The 18397-nt window shown below is 42.1% G+C and overlaps 1 protein-coding gene across 2 annotated transcripts in view; it reads right to left on the reverse strand.

Annotated features, from left to right (window-relative positions):
• The window catches only part of LOC146863792 (receptor-type tyrosine-protein phosphatase kappa-like), a 1244093-nt gene that overhangs the window by 35572 nt on the left and 1190124 nt on the right, over window positions 1-18397 (reverse strand). For both annotated transcript variants that reach the window (XM_085628087.1, XM_085628078.1), the window contains one exon: window positions 4844-4995. In XM_085628087.1, the coding sequence (XP_085484213.1) occupies window positions 4844-4995 (152 nt within the window). The remainder of the gene's footprint in view (window positions 1-4843; window positions 4996-18397) is intronic.

Raw genomic sequence — 18397 nt, forward strand, 5'->3', positions numbered from 1 at the left:
TGTCTTCTTAAGCTTTTTTGCATAGCACATTGGTTGCCATGTCGTTGGCTTGTGGGCAACGGGACTGGAAGAAGTTAGCCCGTGGAACACTAGTCTCCAAATTTGCAGCTGTCTGCATTGTTCTAACCGAGTAATAAAGCTGATAAAGGTATAATTGGCATGTACAAATGAATACGCAGAATTTTACAGAAATTATTTTTCACTTATCAGCTCTTTGCCCTTCCTGAGCAGCAAAAAGTAAACAAATAGGCAGCAATTTTTTCCAGGGAAAGGTGGCTTTTAGGCAGGGAACACTCACCAGTACTTCCCACCACTCTCAAAATCTCTGCGCTGCCCTCCGCCCATGTGGAGTTGATGCCCCGGCTGAAAATGGCTCCTCTTCAGATTCAAAGTAAAAATATGCCGAGCAGTAATCAATTCACAGCATTACCTCCTCTAACGTTCTTTACTGTAGTTTCGATCTCTTAACTTGCCAAGTACTAGTTAAGCAGAAGATATTGACACTTCACGGGGCAGTTTCAAGGTGGCAGCCATCTTGAGCAAGTAATTAAGTTGTATTACATTATGGTTTGGGTACAAAAACGTTTATCCCAGAACGGGATAAACAACCTGTCCTCCCTTTCCCACAGTCCTTCCATCAAATATAGTAACTCTCACCATAGACTCTAGACTAGATGAGATATTACTATCCCTTCAACAAGTCAAAGCTGACATCCAAACTTTACATGATTTGATTCTGCAGCAACCTAAGCTCGCGCGCCATAAACATGAATCCAGAACATACCCACGCATCAAAAATTCTAATCGCACCCAACAACTACACGCAAGCTCCCAAAATCATGAGCCCCCAAGATGGAGGACAGTGCCCTACCCCAATACCTTATCCCGCCCAAGCAGGATGAAAAACCCCTTACCATCTATAGAATTAGGTTCCCTAATCCGCTCTTACGAACTATTTTACCGCCCACATAACACTATGCACCCAGATAACTTACATATAGATTCCTTAATCCAGACTATCCCTATCAACTCACACAGAGCTACAAGACACAATCCCATAGGCATACTGGAAGATAACCTTATGCGAATCCCTCTCACACTCGAACCCACCATATTACCCAATAAGACGCGACTAAATTGTATACTACTAAACTGAAGGTCCGCCCCAGACATGCAGCCGATATGGCTGACCTTCTACTCGCTAATGAACCAGACATTCTAATCCTGACGGAAACATGGCTAAATGAATCATCCACACTCATCTTGGACATACTAGTATCCCTAACTATGACATCACCAGACTAGACAGAATTGATAGGCCGGGTGGTGGGATCGCTTGTATACATCAGAGCAATCTAACAGTGACCAACGCCAATGCCCCGCACCATCCTCCTGTGAATACCTTCGCTTAAACATCTCTGATAATAATAAACAAATATGTTCATTACACACATTCTACCACCCGCCAGGAGATAACCTCACATTCATAGAACACCTCATGGATATTCTAGCCACAAATGACGGCCAACAAATTATGCAAATATGCCTAGGTGACTTCAACCTACACTGGGATGACCTAAACGACCCAGGGGTCAACAGCCTCAAAGTTTTCCTCTCAGACCTTAATCTTAACCAAATCTGTAACAGCCCAACACACGACAAAGGCGCAATCTTTGACCTAGTAATCTTCAAAGTTGACTCCACTCAGCTTGACTCGATCCTCCCTTGCGACTGGTCTGATCATCATTACAATCCAAATCATGGAAACAGTTAAACGTCTCTCCACTCAAACCCCAAGTACAAAGATCTGGAAGAGAAATCTGAAAAACGTTGATGCCGACCTACTAGCATCTTCTATTTCAAATATCCTATGTCCCCCAGAAGACTTAGTAGATGTTCAAGGTCTGACCAACCACTATTTCCACTCCATGAACAGCCTCCTAGATAAAATAGCCCCTTTACAATTGAAAAGAACCACCACAAAAGACTCAAAATGATGGTAGGCTAAATGAGGACAGACGTTCACTTAGAGTAATTGAACAACGGTGGAGATCTGCACCTTCAGCTAACCACCTCAGGTTTTTAACAAGCACCAGAAACTCCTACTTTAGAAAGCTCTGAAGATCTAAAACCGACTTCTTCAGTACTCAACTTGACCAAGCCAAGAACCGTCCCAAAAAACGATTCGATCTAATCAAAGCCCAAACCAAGAGTGCACCCACCCACCCCAAGTCTATCCCCGACACTCTACCCAACTGTGAGGAATTTGCCTCCTTTTTTACCTCGAAATCAGAATCCATAAACACCGACTTACTCAATGACCTGTTAACCCTTACGGACATACAAAAAAACTCTGCACTGCCCCTGATGGATGCCCCAGGCAAATGCACCACTAAATTCAACCCTAAACATAACGCATCCTGTTCCTGCTTCAACACCTACAGTGAAGATTGAATCCCTCCAGCCACTTCTCAGACCCGCTTCCTGCTAACAACTTAAAAGACTTCATTCTACTTTTACTACCTCTCTGGACCAAGATTATAAATACCTCCCTACTTCAAGGAACCATCCCTGAAATCCTGAAATCAGGTCAAGTATCCCCTATCCTTAAGAAACCAACAGCGGACCCATCGGACTTATATATCCCCACTCTAGCCAAGCTCCTGGAAAAATGTGTTCACATGCAGCTTAACCACCACATCAAACCATTCAACCTGCTTAACCAATACCAATCAGGCATCAGGGCAGGTCACAGTACTGAAACAGCTATGACACACATAATCGACGACGCTCTAAAAATCCTGGACCAAAATGAAGCCTGTTTACTAATCCTACTCGACCTGTCATCGGCTTTTGACACCGTCAAACATGACAACTTGCTAGAGCTCCAGAAACACAGAATGGGATTATTTGGATCTGTGCTGTCCTGGTTTACCTCTTTCCTCCAAAATAGATCTCAAAGATTCAAGGTCAATCAATCCTTGTCCAACCCAGTTCCAGTCACATTAGGAGTGCTGCAAGGCTCTTCCCTTTCACCCACCCTTTTCAACCTTTTCGTGGAACCATTCACCGAACTTCTCAGTCTCTCCAAGATCCATTTCCATATGTATGCAGACGACACCAAACTCTACATCAAGATCCACTCACTTTAGTACATCAAATCCCTCAACACAACACCACAAAAAACTCAAACATGGTTGGCTGAAAACCATTTGAAACTAAACTCCCTCAAAACGGAGTACCTCTTAATCGCCCCCCCAACAAATCATCCACCATCCTTGACTGGATGAAGCACCTAACAGCACTCAAAGGGCAACCACTTATTGTTGAATCAGCGAAATCGCTAAGTGTGACACTAGACAGAAACCTAAAGATGCAGAAGCATATCAGCACCTCCACTAAGTGAGCAGATTTCTACATGAACACCTTACGAAAACGAAACCCCTTCCTGCCAGCAAACGATTTCAAACAAGCAGTTCAAGCCCTTGTAATCCCAAGAGTGGAATATGGGGCTGTAACCCTATGTGGCCTCCCTAGATCGGCGACAGCCCCGCTAAGAGCAGCTATCAATTCAGCTGCGAGACTCATCACAGGTTCAAAAAGAACATCGCACATCTCTCCAGACCTTAGAGCACTAAAATGGCTACTATTTGAAGCCAGAATTTATCTGAAAATCTCTTGTATGACGGACAAGGCCTTACACCACAACTCTCCAAGCTACCGAGCTCAGAAACTGGTTCTCTCTGCTGGTAACAGACCCTCCAGGAGCTCCAAGAATCTTCTACTGAAACCACAACGATTTGCCAAGAAAAAAACTTACAACCGCACCTTCTCTGGAATGGCTCCCAGGCTCTGGAATGCTCTGCCCACAGCAACAAGACTGAACCCTTCTACTGCCTCCTTCAAAAAAGAAGGGAAAGCAATTCTCATGGCTAAATTCACGTGAATTACTTACTTAATATTTTATTTTATTTAGTATGTTTTATGGAGCACCTTATATCTGAAGCACCTATACTTGTACTTCACTAGGCTTATACTTGTATCCAATATTTGACATGTAAAGCGCTCTGATACCCGCAAGGGTCTTGTTTGCGCTATATAAAACGTTCAAATACATAAATAAAATAAATAAACGGGAGTGGGCAATTAATTTAAATACGGATAAGTCAGCGACATTTTAGAATAGGACTACCTTCATGCAAGAATGTCATAGGATGCCTCGGAATGGTAATCCGCCCGGTAAAGAATTATTTTGGATTGAAGAGAAATAAGTTACATTAAAGTAAGAAAGTAATTAGTTTTAAAATGTTTTCTAAAAAGGTTGTATAATCAATTGTATGTGTACAGAAAATGAGGCAAGGTTCACAGGGGATTGTTTACAAACCGGCGCACTCTGTGCATGCTGAGAGTTCAGTGCACAGCATTTGTGTTGGCGGCTGTTTGATTAAAGAAAATGCTGCATTTGTAGCTGAGGGTGGTGGGCGGGCACAAGCAGCAATGGGGTAAAGCAACATTTTTAAATAAAAGAAGTTCTCGAAAACAACTGCTAAAGAAAGTAAGCGTAAGGAGTCTGTGCATGGCCGGTGCTCCACAGCCTTGACGCAAGTTAGGTATCGGCTGTGTGAACAATTTAGGAGACAGCAAAGAAGAGCGACATGGGAGTGAACCAATGGTAAGTAGGAGGCGGGAATAAAGTGGTTTTGTTGAATACAACAGGTCTTGCATACAGCGCATGCGTGCTGCCTAGGCTCGCCTTAAAAAGGACAACTGAATGTTTGGATCACTCAACGTTCAAGGTCTGAGTCTTAATCCCTCATTGAGGTCATTACAAATCTGTACTCACCAGCATGTGACAAGAACATGGCTGTCCTCGCCCCGGCACTGCCCAACCTCTCCCAGCATGCTTAAGATGGTTTCCGGGCTCTTCGGCTGGAGTTGCTTCATGGGCCAATTGTCCAGTTGCCATAACTTCACCTCCATCTTAGAAACAGTGTTCTTTAAAGGAAATAGGAGAGATTGTGTTAATGTGGCAGTAAAGAAAAACTCAGCGTGGCGCATAAACAGTGAGTGTTGAGACTAGGTATGGAAGCTGGACAGGCCATTCCAATGCATTTAACAAATAAATGGAGAACAAAACTCATATACTTAAATAAACCCATGTACTAATAATGAAACATATCGTACTTGATTAAAGATAAAACATAAATTATTATTAACATACGATAAAACATTCCTGTAAAAAAAGATCCATTTCTCGCTACAACTTACAATTCAAGCACTATGCAAATACTGTTTTTATTGTGAAATTATTTAAACATGCCTAAACGTGCTTGTTTTAAGGGTAAAGTTTGTAAAATTACAGAATTGCTAAATCGGAGATGAATATGAATTCAAATAGTTGCCTGTTTTTTCAAGCGCCCTGGACTTCCCATTTCTCTTTTGTCTCTTTTATCTGACATGATGGTCACTTGCTCAATTGTATACACCTAATAAATGCTCTGCACACTATAAAATCCACTTTAGAATAAACCACAGACAAAACTTGATGGAGACATTTTTGTTGTATGATAGGTAGACTTATCAACAGATTGTTTATGGTGATAAAATGACTGATTAATAATTAGGCCGTGTAGGCTGCAACATCTAACTACAACACACCCTCAACTTGCAAGATCTATTCTGTGATCCTGAAACATCTTATCTGATCTTTAAAGGGCTACGAAAACTTTATGAATGTAGCTATGTGTTGAAGCAAATGTATGCAACGCAGATAGATTAAAGCATGATTGTTTTATTCACTTCCAACTCCCAGTACCATCCCTCACATAAAGATGGAGGACCTCCTTGTCCTCACTCCAACTGTATGGTCAGGAGGCAATACTTTTTAATGAACCTGAAGCACACTCTCAGTTATCCAAAAGTTTATGTTGATCATGTTTTTCAAATTTGGCGTACATACACTCTTTATACGCTCCGTTCCAAGTGCACATTATGAAGGTTCACCACAGAATTGTGACACGCCATTTACGTGTCACAGAAGAGTTGCACAGCCTGATACAAATTTGTGAGCCAAATATACACGGACAAGGATGGTTAAACATTGGAAATAAACTGGATGAACTTTGTCAACACTACTGATTACGTGTATATTTGGCTCACAAATGTGTATCAGGCTGTGCAACTCTTCTGTGACACGTAAATGGCGTGTCACAATTCTGTCAGGAGGCAATACTCACATTCGGACGAACAGGTCTTGCGCTAAAATGCAACATACAATGCATAATATATGTTGCTTTTCATACAACAACAAAGAACACTTTTTAAGCGATAAAAACAGTGCCTACATTAATAATAGTACAAAGAGAAGAGATGAAATGACAAAAAACATAAAAATAAAATGAACTACATCCTAAGGGACAGGCTCAGTCATAATATTTGCCACTGTCCTTAAGCTCGGATGGTCTTTTGCATAACATGTTACATTTTTTACATTTCTGATGTCTAAGTGTCAGCAGAATCACAGTAGCAAAATCAGCACCTCATCCATTAGCAAGAATATGAACCACTTTGCTAATATGACACCATTATCCTCCTGCCTTAACAACACTGTCACTAAACTCCATGATCACAACTCCAGAACTGAACTTCAACTACCTTTCAAAATATGGCCAAGAAATTTCACATGTAGGTGCTCACCCACTGTAATCTTTCTCAAACATGTGGACTTAAGAGCATTATACCATATCTTAATAGTAAACTGGCTATAAAAAATATTATGAGTCCATCTCATTCACCATGTTCTACCACAGCCCCATTCCTCAGGGTATCGATCAAAACTGGCAGACCGCCCTCTAAGAAATAAAATGAAGAGTTGCCAGTGACAGAGTGCTTTGTGTTCCTGTAATCACATAGGATCGATTTCACCAGTTGAACTAAGGGTTTTCTGCATTCTGTCCCTCACTGAACACATTCAGATGTCATGGTTGACCCATTCCAAGTTCTAATTGACTGAGGGTTATGAAGTAATGGCCTTAGATGTTTGATATGACAACTGTTAACAAAGGTTATCCCTTTATCAGATGTGAGTTGGATGCAAGTTGGACCCCATTATTAGAAACTATTGCAAAACAAAAAACATTAGTGAGGGATTCAATGATAATGTTGGTATCAGGGTCTATTAAAAGTGTAACCTCCACGCATATGAGAAATAGTCTACGAAGACCACAGCACAATACTGTTTAGGTATAGTATGGAAAGGTCCCAGGAAAACTATAGCTTGTTTGTCTGGGACACCGACTCAAATTAAATGGGGTGGCCATGCTCTGCTATGCTTGTCGCCACTTTTACATTGAGGACAACAATTAACTTTAATATTAATGCCTTTGACCATGGTGCCCTTCGCTTCTCAAATTTCCTCCTTTTGGGCGACTTTAACATCCATTTAGATTGGCCGGAGGCTTCTGACTCCAGGGAATTAATGGATTTGTTTGATCTGGCACAATTGACCCAGTGGATCAAGTCTCCCTCCCATAAGGGGGGACATACGATCGAGTTGGTGTGATCTAACTTTGCCTTGTCCGTTAATGACCTCCTTCAGGTCACTTGGTCAGATCACTATTTGGTCTGGTTTTTCTGGACTATAGGGAAGCCCCCACCCTCTACAGCCTAGGCCCAAAGCAAGCCGGTACAGAAGATTGATATTCCGGCCCTTTCTAAGGCTCTTCTACTTTCACGCCCGTCGGCCACCTATGATCTTGAAGGAGCAGTAGATAGTTTTGCCACCTGGATCAGTCAAGGGGCTGGCTCTGTTTCCAAACTCATTTCCAACAGGCGACCGAGACTTATTCCACCTAAACCATGGTACTCTGGCACTCTTAGACAGCTTAAATTGAGCTGTAAAAAACTGGAACGATGTTGGCGTTGCTTGGCTAAAATTGCTCTTCACAAAGCTCAGAGAGACTACTATGCAGACATTGGGGAGGCGAAAAGCAGTTTTTATGCAGAGCAGATTGCTAAAGCTAATAACAATAGTAAGGAGATTTTCTTCATTGTTAGTAGCTTTTTGGCACCCTGCGCTGAACAAACGGCCCTTCCAGTTTCATCTCAATGGTGTGAGGAGCTGTCTTCTTTATTGAAAAAATACAAAACATTCAAGATAGCCTAGGGACAGGTTCCCTGGTGACGAGGGACTCTTCTCCTTTGCCCCTTCTAGCTTCCACCACATCAGCTCCTCCATTTATGAAGTTTCTGCCCATAATTGGGTCGGATACAGTGGCCATCCTCAAACCACTCACGTCGGGTTCCCTGACAGACCCATGTCCAGCTAGAGTTCTGGCTGGGGTTGCTGAGGTGGTCTATCCAGAGGTAAATACGATTATTAATCTATCCTTACAGACTGCTTCTGTACCTCTGAATTGGAAACAGGCAAAGCTCTTGCCACTTTTAAAAAAACCTTCTTTAGATCCTTTCAAACTTGCCAGTTATCGCCCCATCTCTCTCCTACCGGCACTGACAAAGGTTTGTGAAAAGGTGGTCTTTCGACAGCTAGAGGCCTATGTTGAAGCATTCGGTGCTCTCCACCCGGTGCAATCCGGTTTTAGGGCGTCATATAGCACCGAGACCGCACTGGTGGAAATGGCTGAGGCGATTAGGGAGTGTCTGGACGCGGGCGGCACGGCGGCCTTGATTTTGCTTGACCTCTCTGCCGCCTTCGATACGGTGCCCCATCAATTACTTCTCGCCTGACTTTCAAACATTGGCATCGTTGGCACCGCCTGGGATTGGAGTAAATCCTTTCTAGAAGAGCGCACTCAGCAGGTCTGGATGCCACTTTTTCATCGGCTGCCAGGAAAATGTCTACTGGAGTCCCACAGGGTTCTACCTTGAGCCCTTTGCTTTTTAATATCTATCTGACTCCTTTGATTTTTTTTGGCAGAGCAGCTGGGAGCAAAAATAATAGCTTATGCTGATGACACCCAGCTCCTATTTACCTGGAAGGACTCCAACCTGTCAACAGAAACTGCCCAGAAATGTCTCTCATCCGTGTTTAAGTGGCTTACACATGCCGAACTGAAATGCAACGAGGACAAGTGGGAGGTCCTTCTGTATGGTCAGTTTCCGCCTGCCTTTAGAGAAACCTTGTGGCCACCAGACTTCCCTCGACCCAACTCAGAGGGCGATCCAGCTTGGGGGTCTGGTCCGAAGAAGACCCTCGGTTTTCGGTGCAAATAAAGAAACTCACCGGAGTTTGCTTTGGCACCCTTAAATCGTTAAGAAGGTTCTTCCCCATGCTTCCAAGGCCAGCCAAGGAAATGGTCGACCATGCTCTCATTCTCTCCCGCATTGACTATGCCAATGCTTTGTACATTGGCATCCCTGGATATCTGTTAAAAAAACTGCAGACCATACAGAATGCCGCGGCTAGACTTCTGTTTAACATCTCTGGAAGATCAAGCGTAAGACAGCATTTACGAGATCTGCATTTGCTTCCTGTGGCCCACAGAGTGCAATTTAAAGCTCTCACTCTGGCTCATAGAGTCCTGCACGGTCTTGGACCAATGTATATCAGGAAGCGTTTTGCTTTCTATGTCCCGAGCAGATCTATGCGCTCAGCCAACGACGGATGGGATCCCCCGATTCCGCAGGACGCGAATGGGGGTCTCAGTCCCTCTCCGTCAAAGCAGCTATGGCATGGAACTCCCTTCCCTTGGAATTACAGTATATTCAGGACTTCAGACTCTTTAAAAAACAACTTAAAACCTTCCTTTTTAATCAGACGATTTAAATTTTTCGCTCCACTGGGTCACGGTCACTTTGCGCACCAGGACACTCTTGAGTATTTGTGTGCGGTATAAATCTACTATAACATAGCATAACATGGTAGGCCGCCAACCTACATTTTGTCACTGTGACCAGCATCAATAATGCCAATAATTTGATATCTAATAGTTAGAAGATGAACACACTTGTAGCCTCTACTGATAATTCCAGTGTCACCTTCCAGAATGATCCAATGTTGATAGGAAGAGTCTTCTCCTTAAGGCATCCATCAATGCTGTACTTCATTACTTATTTTAGGGAGTTATAATCACCCACTGCATTACTCTATTGTTTATGAGACACATATAATGCCAGACCCTTAGCAACAACACCGGTGAAAACACTGTTCACCCCTGTACTCTGAAAAGTATTCATTAAAAGAGGGTAATCTATAGTGGAAATCAGCTCTTGCAGCGGATACTTACCAAGGTATCCACCGGAAGACTTTATACTATATATATTGTGATCCTTACATCCAGGAAGATGAAGATATAACTCATATCAGTTCACTAAAAATGTTGTGATTTGTGCGGAATTTTATACATCTTATATGCACTTAAACAGACGTATTAGCGCTCTACAATATTAAGCCCTGATGAAGTTCTAAATCTAATTGGAATAAAACGCGTTGGCTGGATGTTGTTGAAATTTGGATACAAGAGGAGAAAGATTAAACATCTTATTTTGAATTATACACACTGATTGTCTTCTGGATTACAAATGTCTTACTGTACACCCCTCCACTTGTTATCATCTTTAAAAACATTTGGAACTTGGACTGGACTTTGCTAGTAGCCTCTGCCTGACATCTTGAAAGCCTCTACGTGTCCCTTTGAGGCCCTGAGGTGCTAAGAAGTATACTCCTGTGGTTGTTGGGCACCAAGAAAAGGTTTGGAAACCTTTGAAATGTTGTTCCTAAACTCTAGAGCCTAGGGAACCTACCGTTAAAAGTATACGACCATCAGTTTCATGGCATCAGATTGAATTTCATGTTCAGCCAGCGCAAAGGCTCCAGCACCACTGAAAGAATATTAAAGGGCCTTTCTATTTTGGGACTTAGAAACCTTTTTCATGCAAAAACCTCAATTGCTCCAGAGCCTTAGCGGGGCCAACCTGCAGCAGATATCTGACCGACAGTTCCACGTATGCAGCTTTCTCGCATGAAGACAACTTTTTCTTCAAAAGATTTTGGATTAGGACTTTGAAACTTTTTCTACTTCCAGGTTCATCGAGACCAATCTATTGGTGTATCCAACCATAGCTTCATCGTGGTCAGTCTCAAATCAAACCTAAGTCTTGGTCTACCGCCAATGCTGACTACCATTAGTGCTTTGTGCTATTTGGCACTACTTTCACTTACATTTAAAAAAATTCATACTTACCGTTCCCCTTATTGAATTTTTGCCATTTTGGTGCAATTTTGTGTATTAAATTTTTCTCTATTTTTCTAATTGGGTTTTATTATTTGGTGTTCTGACTTTATTACTTTTTTGCTAACGCATATATTCTTTACACATTACTTTCATGTAAGTCTGTGTCATACCTACAAAGGCATTGAGACAACTTCAAGTCTGGCTTCAGATCATGCTGCAGCACAGAGAATGCTACATCATAGACAATGCCTTCTTGACCACAGATGAAGATGACACCTGCCTCTTGATACTGCTGGACCTCTCCGCTGCCTTCAACTCAGTCGACCATCCCACTCTCATATGCACCCTAGAGTCTCAAATGTGATTTGTCCGCAATGTCGTTCACTGGCTCTCCTCCTACTGTTCCATCCGATCAGTTTGTTCAGATGGGCGCCTCCAATTTCCAACAAATCCCTACCACTTGCTGAGCCCCACAGGGTTCCACGCTGGCATATGTCATCCATAACCTATACATAGAGCCCCTTGGTGCTCTACTCACCGATAATATCATCAAGATTCACCAATATTCTGATGATACACAATTCTACTTGAAAGTCTCCTGTGCTTCAGACATCTTAACATCCCAAACACTGCCTGCATATCATCCAGATGTGGATGTCTAGCACTCACCTGAAGCTCAGTCCAACCAAGACAGAATTCTTGTTATTTGTCAAGAACAACAAATAAGATACAGTACACATTTTGATTAATTACATGAAACTTGATGGCTTAGAACCCCAATTTTCATTAAATGCCAGGGCACTTGGATTCACCCTGAACACCAACCTCGCCTCAAAAAACACATTGCCAAAAACAAAGACTCCTTGTTACCGGTTCTCTTTTGTGAAACTGTTTCTTCCAGAACACTACTTAAGAACTGTTTTTCAAGCCCTCATACTCCCACATCTGGATGGAAACAACACGCTGCTCCATAGCTTCCCAGTCTACACACTAGCACCCCTTAAGAGCTTGCATAAACGCCACAGCACTTCTCATCCACGGCCTGAAGACATGTCATCAAATTACACCTGTTAGAAATTGGCTTGTTGGTTGACTGGGGTTTTTACCTTCGTCAAACAGCAACCATAATCCTAGCCAGGGTAAGTGTCAGATAAATCCTACATTAACCTTTGCTCACCCTATGGTAGCGTGGCACAGAGCAGTCAAGCTTAACTTAGCTTGAGTGCATCAAGTATGTGTGCAATACTTCAAAGAGTAAAACAGCTAAAACACCCCACAAAAAGATTCCACACCAGGTTTGAACAACAGAGCACAATTCAATAAATAAAACAAGACCAAAATGACAAAAATCCAATCAGAAGAACCAGAGTAATTCATTTATAAAAATAAAAATATAGCACCTACGAGCATAAAGCGCCAAATGCGGCTATCTGGTCACGCTGGACTGAGCCAAAGTCAAAAGTTCAAGCCAGCCACAATGGAACGCAGGTCGGATACAGTCCCAGATTAATCTCACTGAAGTTTTACCTTCTCAAGAATTGTGCCAAAAGTTCCGTTTGTGGGGAAGAAGTTCTCCAGGAGCAAGAACAGCATCACTGGTGATGGTCGTCGGGGCACGAAGAGACAGACAGGCTGGAGCCTTGCAGTCGCGAGTGGCAATACTTGCTGTGTGAAGAGACAAACATGCAGCTGCTCACGCTGGATTTCCAGGTGAGCAACGGTCTTCTGGAGATAACAGGCCTGTTTGCATTCACAAAGATCCCAAAAAATTCGACTGACAGAGCAAAAATACGCTTCCAAGGACCCAGGACATGAAAGGCATTTCTTGGGGGTCAGGAGATCATTGAAGACAGGTCCAGGAGCTGTGAGGAGCCATTTATGTCTCTGAGGCTCAGATCAGGTGGCCAGCAGACTAGCCCTTTGAGTCACTCTGAGGTTTTGGGTTTACGATAGGTTCCAGCTCCAGTTCGTCCTCTCCAGGCAAGATGGTAGCAGGCAGACAATCAGCACAGCAAGGCAGCAGCTCCTTCAGAGTAGCAGTCCACCAGAGTGGCAGTCCTTTCAGCAGCACAGCAGTCTTGCTTTTTTAGCTACAGGTCCAGAAGTGTACTGAAATGGTGGTGTTGGAGGTCCAGTACTTATGCCCAGTTGGGCCTTTGAAGTGAGGGAGACTTCAAAGACAGGCCGTTGAAGTGCACAGAGGTCCTGCCCTTCTGACCCTGGCTCCAGGCTCACTACAGGGGGGTATGCAGCCCTTCTTGTGTGGATAGAATGCAGCCTATTTGGGTGTAAGTGAGGCTGAGCCCAGCTCCTCCCTCCCATCAAGTCACACCTAAGCTCCCATTGTGTGTTGCTGTCTAGGCGGAATACAAAAAGCCCAGCTGTCACCCACCCCAGACATGTAATCAGAGACAGGCAACAGACAGCAAATGGCGAAAGTAAGAAAATGCCAACTTTCGAAATTGCAATTTAAAATTTGCCTTCGGCATGAGTTGTGATTTTAAATTGTGATTCCAGAAACACCAAACTTGAAAAGTCTATCTCTTCACAATTGGGAATAACTCTTAGAAATGCAATAAGTTAATCCTAATGTTATCCTATGGGAGAGATAGGCCTTGCAGTAGAGAAAAACGAATTTCAGAGTTTTTCACTATCAGCGCATGTAAAGCCTAACAGTACATGTCCTGTTTTTTAAATACATTGCACCCTGCCGTCTGGGCTGTCCAGGGCCTACCCTAGGGGTGACATATATACTAACATGGAAGGTTTAGGCTTGGCAAAGGGTTCATTGACTGTATACACATGCTCTGCAATGGCAGGCCTGAGACATGGTTGAAGGGCTAATTAAGTGGGTGGCACAATCAGTGCTGCAGACCCACAAGTAGCATTTAATTTTCAAGACGTGGGCACCAGTGGTGCACTTTACTAGGGACTTATAAGTACATTAAATATACCAACTCAGGATAAGCCAATATTACCATGTTTAGATCAGGGAGAAAAGGCACTTTAGCACTGGCTAGCAGCGACAAAGTGCAGAGAGATTTAAAACCAACAAAAACGAATCCAGTAAAAACAAGAGGAGGAAGACAAAATGTTTGGGAACGATCCTGCAGAAATGGCCATTTTCCAACAACACCCATTCTGATGGAACTCCATTGACTCCCATTGCGGGCTGCACCAGCTGCATGATTTACAAGCCCATCATAACTAGTACCCCACTTATCTTGCAGACTAGCTTAGCATTTCTGAATGTTCTTGGCACACCTGCAGCCGCAGAATGTAGACTAAGAAGTGTAAACAATAAAAAGACACAGTATATACAAAATACAATGCAGCAGACCTCTTCCATCTATATACATTGGATCTGGAAAAAAATCCCTGTATCCATCAGATCTGCCCAAATGTTGCTTTCAGGAAAGTGTGGAAGACTCATCCAAGAGCAATACATCACAATTTATGAATCATCCTCAACCCAGCCACTCCTTCTATCACTCATTATGCTTGCTTTGACCATGTACAGCACTCTGCTGCCTTTTGGCCAGGTTCAAGGCATAACAATACCATATACATACATGTATAACAATACATATACATTCATGACAAAGATGATAGTCCTAACTTTGTTAGCCCGCGCACAACCACTTTTGGATGAGGTGTTTTTATATACATCTTCAAAAGTTTTTCTTGTGCTCCTGGGGTGGCGTATTCCGTTTCCACATACGTCACTGTAATAGATACTTGACAGCGCTTCCAAATTCCATTGGTTGCATCCCCCTGGGCACTACTAATGTCCTGGAGCAGGATTGTCAGTTTGCTTTGCTTCACTTCATAAATAGATGCTGGCTCTTGTCACAATTTTTTTTTGTTTGTTTTTTTATTGTGTTTTATTTTTTCACCGTTACAAATTATCCTCATTTCAACATTCTTTTTGCATCATATCTCTACAAGCCTTCTTTAGGCTCCAATGCATTTCGGGCTACTCGCCCTTCCTCAGGGAGCATTATTGCAAATTAATCATAGCACACATACTTGTCAGAAGATTGCCAGTATTAACAAGATTCTCTATTTATCCTCCGTGTTGACATTTCTTGGTGACTGTTCATGTCTATTAAAGGTTGTGTGTGGTGCTCGGGGTTTAAACATGATGTATTGAGATTGTAAAGCATTTCTCTGGCATAATTTTAACACTGGTCAGTGTAACGTGCTAATTTTACAAAAACACTAAGTTGGTGTGGCGTTGTAATTATTAAAGCGCGGTCATTATATATCGGCGCGTGAGGTCAAAAACGGTGCTGATCACCCTTTTTATTAAAATAAAAAATTCTAGTTACTCACGGCATTTCTGTTCCAGTTTCTGTAATGCTTTTACAATAAGAAAAGAGAACGGCTTTTTAAGCGAGCGTTTAGGCGCAACAAGGTTTACACAAGTAACAACGCTGATCACAGCTTACTTACATTACATGTGAAAATATCGGGCGGTTCGGTGTCTCGTTATCTAATTCTCTATGTCGCCGTCTCTGTTATTGAAACCACTAGTGGTGTGGTTGATAAAGATGTCGGACTATATGGTTTGGATGCCGATAGTTGCATCAAACATACATGTAGGACTAGCAGGTCAGTGTGTTTAGTGGCGGCCATTTTGAAGGTTGTGATTCCTGCGTATGTAGTTTATACCAGCATAGGACTAACCAATAGTTATGTAAAAATAGTAGCCATGTAGAGAGGTAGAAATGTATGTCGCCTCTATATAGTATAGTTGCGTGTACTTTTTTGATGTTTGGGTGTGTATATGTACCAACGGGCTTAATGGGGTAAAATACGATTCATACAGCTATTGTGCATTGAAGTACGAACGAACAGACAAGGGCAAGGAAAATTAATAATGGTCAAAGGTCTGATTATAAGTAGCAAGCATATTTCACATGTTCATTCATTCCGTGTGGCTTCAACGATTCGAGTTTCATAATCCAAAAGATTTCTCTTTTTAACAAATATTTGTTATTGTCTCTTCCTTCCATTTTGTGGATCACCTCAAGTACATGGAATTTTAATTGTGATATGTTAAGTTGTTGTTCCAAAAAATGTGTAGTTACTGCAGATTTCATGTTCTTAGTCCGGATATTTGATTTGTGTTCATTAATGCGTATTTTGATCTTGCTTTCTGTTTTTCCCATGTATACTTTTCCACATGGGCATTTTAGCATATATATCCCATTAGATGTGTCACATGTGGCTGTGACGCGTAGCTTTATATTGTAGCCTTTCCTCGGATGTGATATGTTCGTTCCTTGTATCACATTATTGCAATTATTGCAATTCAAGCATGGTTTTGTAACTTTTGGTAACGGGGTATCTATATGTTGATGCTACAGAATCTCTCCCAGATTTTTACTGCTGGTACATGCAAATAACAGTGGTTGTGAAAACACTGTTTTGATATCCGGTTTTATTGCCAACATTGGCCAATGTCGTTTAATAATTCTTTTGAATGTGTAACTTGACGTTGAGAATCTGGATGCCACCACCATTCGGGTATTGTTAGGTTTAGTAGTGTTCTTTAGTAAGTCTAATCTGGAAATAGTGTAACTGCGTTGTTTTGCTGACTCCAAAGTTGATATTGGGTATCGTCTTTCTGCAAATCTTTGTGACATTTCTTCTATTCGTTCAATAGTTTTCTCTGGTTTGGATGTGATTCTTTTTATCCTCAACATTTGAGATACCGGTAAATGTTGTTTTAGTGATGACTGATGGAAACTACTGTAATATAAAGTGTTGTTGCGATCGTGTTTTTTTACTAAATATGTTGGTTTCAAATCCATGATTGGTCTTGGTTATTTCGACATCCAGGAATGTTATTCGAGTTTCTTGTATTTCGAAGATGAATTGTATTCGTTCATCGATGGTATTCAAACTTGATAATGCCACAGGAAGTTCATGTTGGGTGCCATTCCACAAAATGAATATGTCATCTATGTATCGCAAAAACAGCTTGGTTTTGTTTTTCCATACTGATTGTGATAGGATGTGATCTTCCTCGAATTTCTGCATGAAAAGATTGGCATATGCCGACGCAGTACAATTGCCCATGGATGTACCTGTTAGTTGGAGGTACCAGTCATTTTACCATTGAAAATAGCTTTGGTACAGGGTGAAGTGGACTAACTCCATAAGGAATACTTGCATTTCATGTTCTAAGTTCGTTTGTAGCAGTGCGTGATGATAGTCCACCATTCCTCTCAGAACCTAGTACCACCTGGATAGATTCACTCTCTGATTGTATGTCTTCTATCTTGAGCAAGGTTTCAGCTGTACAAGTTCCATATGTGTAAATACATACAGAGCTATTTGTGCATTCTTATCTTGATGTTGGCAGAGAATGTTGTGATACACTAACATTTGTCAAGCCGCTTAAGTTAGTGAACAACTGAGGTGACATCTGGCTTTGAGAACTATACACTAATTGAAGTCTGAAATTTTCTGATCTACATTGGGCGTGGCCTGTATCGCTCCTTTAGACTGATTCATTGGCTAGCCTCATATCGATGCAAGTCGTAACCCAATTAGTTTGAAGATTTGGTGATCACTATGGCAGAGGCTTTATTCTGTGAAGTCCTCTCCTTCCATCTGCGGAAGCTCCTCTTTTAACCTGTTGGTGAAGGTGGAGGGGATTGAGTCTTTGCTGTTAATGGCTGCACACAAATGAAGTATTATCTTCTTCTATAGGCACGTCAGGTTTGAGAAATGTATCTCAGTTAGTCAATGATGTTCTACATCCTGCAACTATTCATAGTCAAGGAGATTGTAATGTTCCTCTAATGTGCTGCATGTGAGGAGCGGCTTGCTCCCAAGTTGTGAGATGAATTCCTTTGTTGATGTTGTTGTGTTGCCCCCTAGTGAACAGGATATTTCCCATCTGCACAGTGAGTGTTTTAGCCTCGTCAACAGATTAAAAAACATGATGTTCATCATGGCTGCCATGTCTATCTGTAGGGAGATGTTTAGTCTGTGGATGTGGATATTGCACTTGGGACGTGAGATATACTTTTGTTGCCCTATCCTCATCCTCAGAATCCTCCATCCTGGTGGGCAGAGAGTCTCTTTTCTGGGCTTTACTGTTCATGTTACCTACCTTCTTCTTGTTTGTCTTTTCCAATGTCATTATTTCCTTCACTGCAGGAATAGTTAATCTGACCACAGGGTGTTCA

This window comes from Triturus cristatus, chromosome 2_1 (assembly GCF_964204655.1).
Source record: "Triturus cristatus chromosome 2_1, aTriCri1.1, whole genome shotgun sequence".
NCBI classification, from domain to species: domain Eukaryota; kingdom Metazoa; phylum Chordata; class Amphibia; order Caudata; family Salamandridae; genus Triturus; species Triturus cristatus.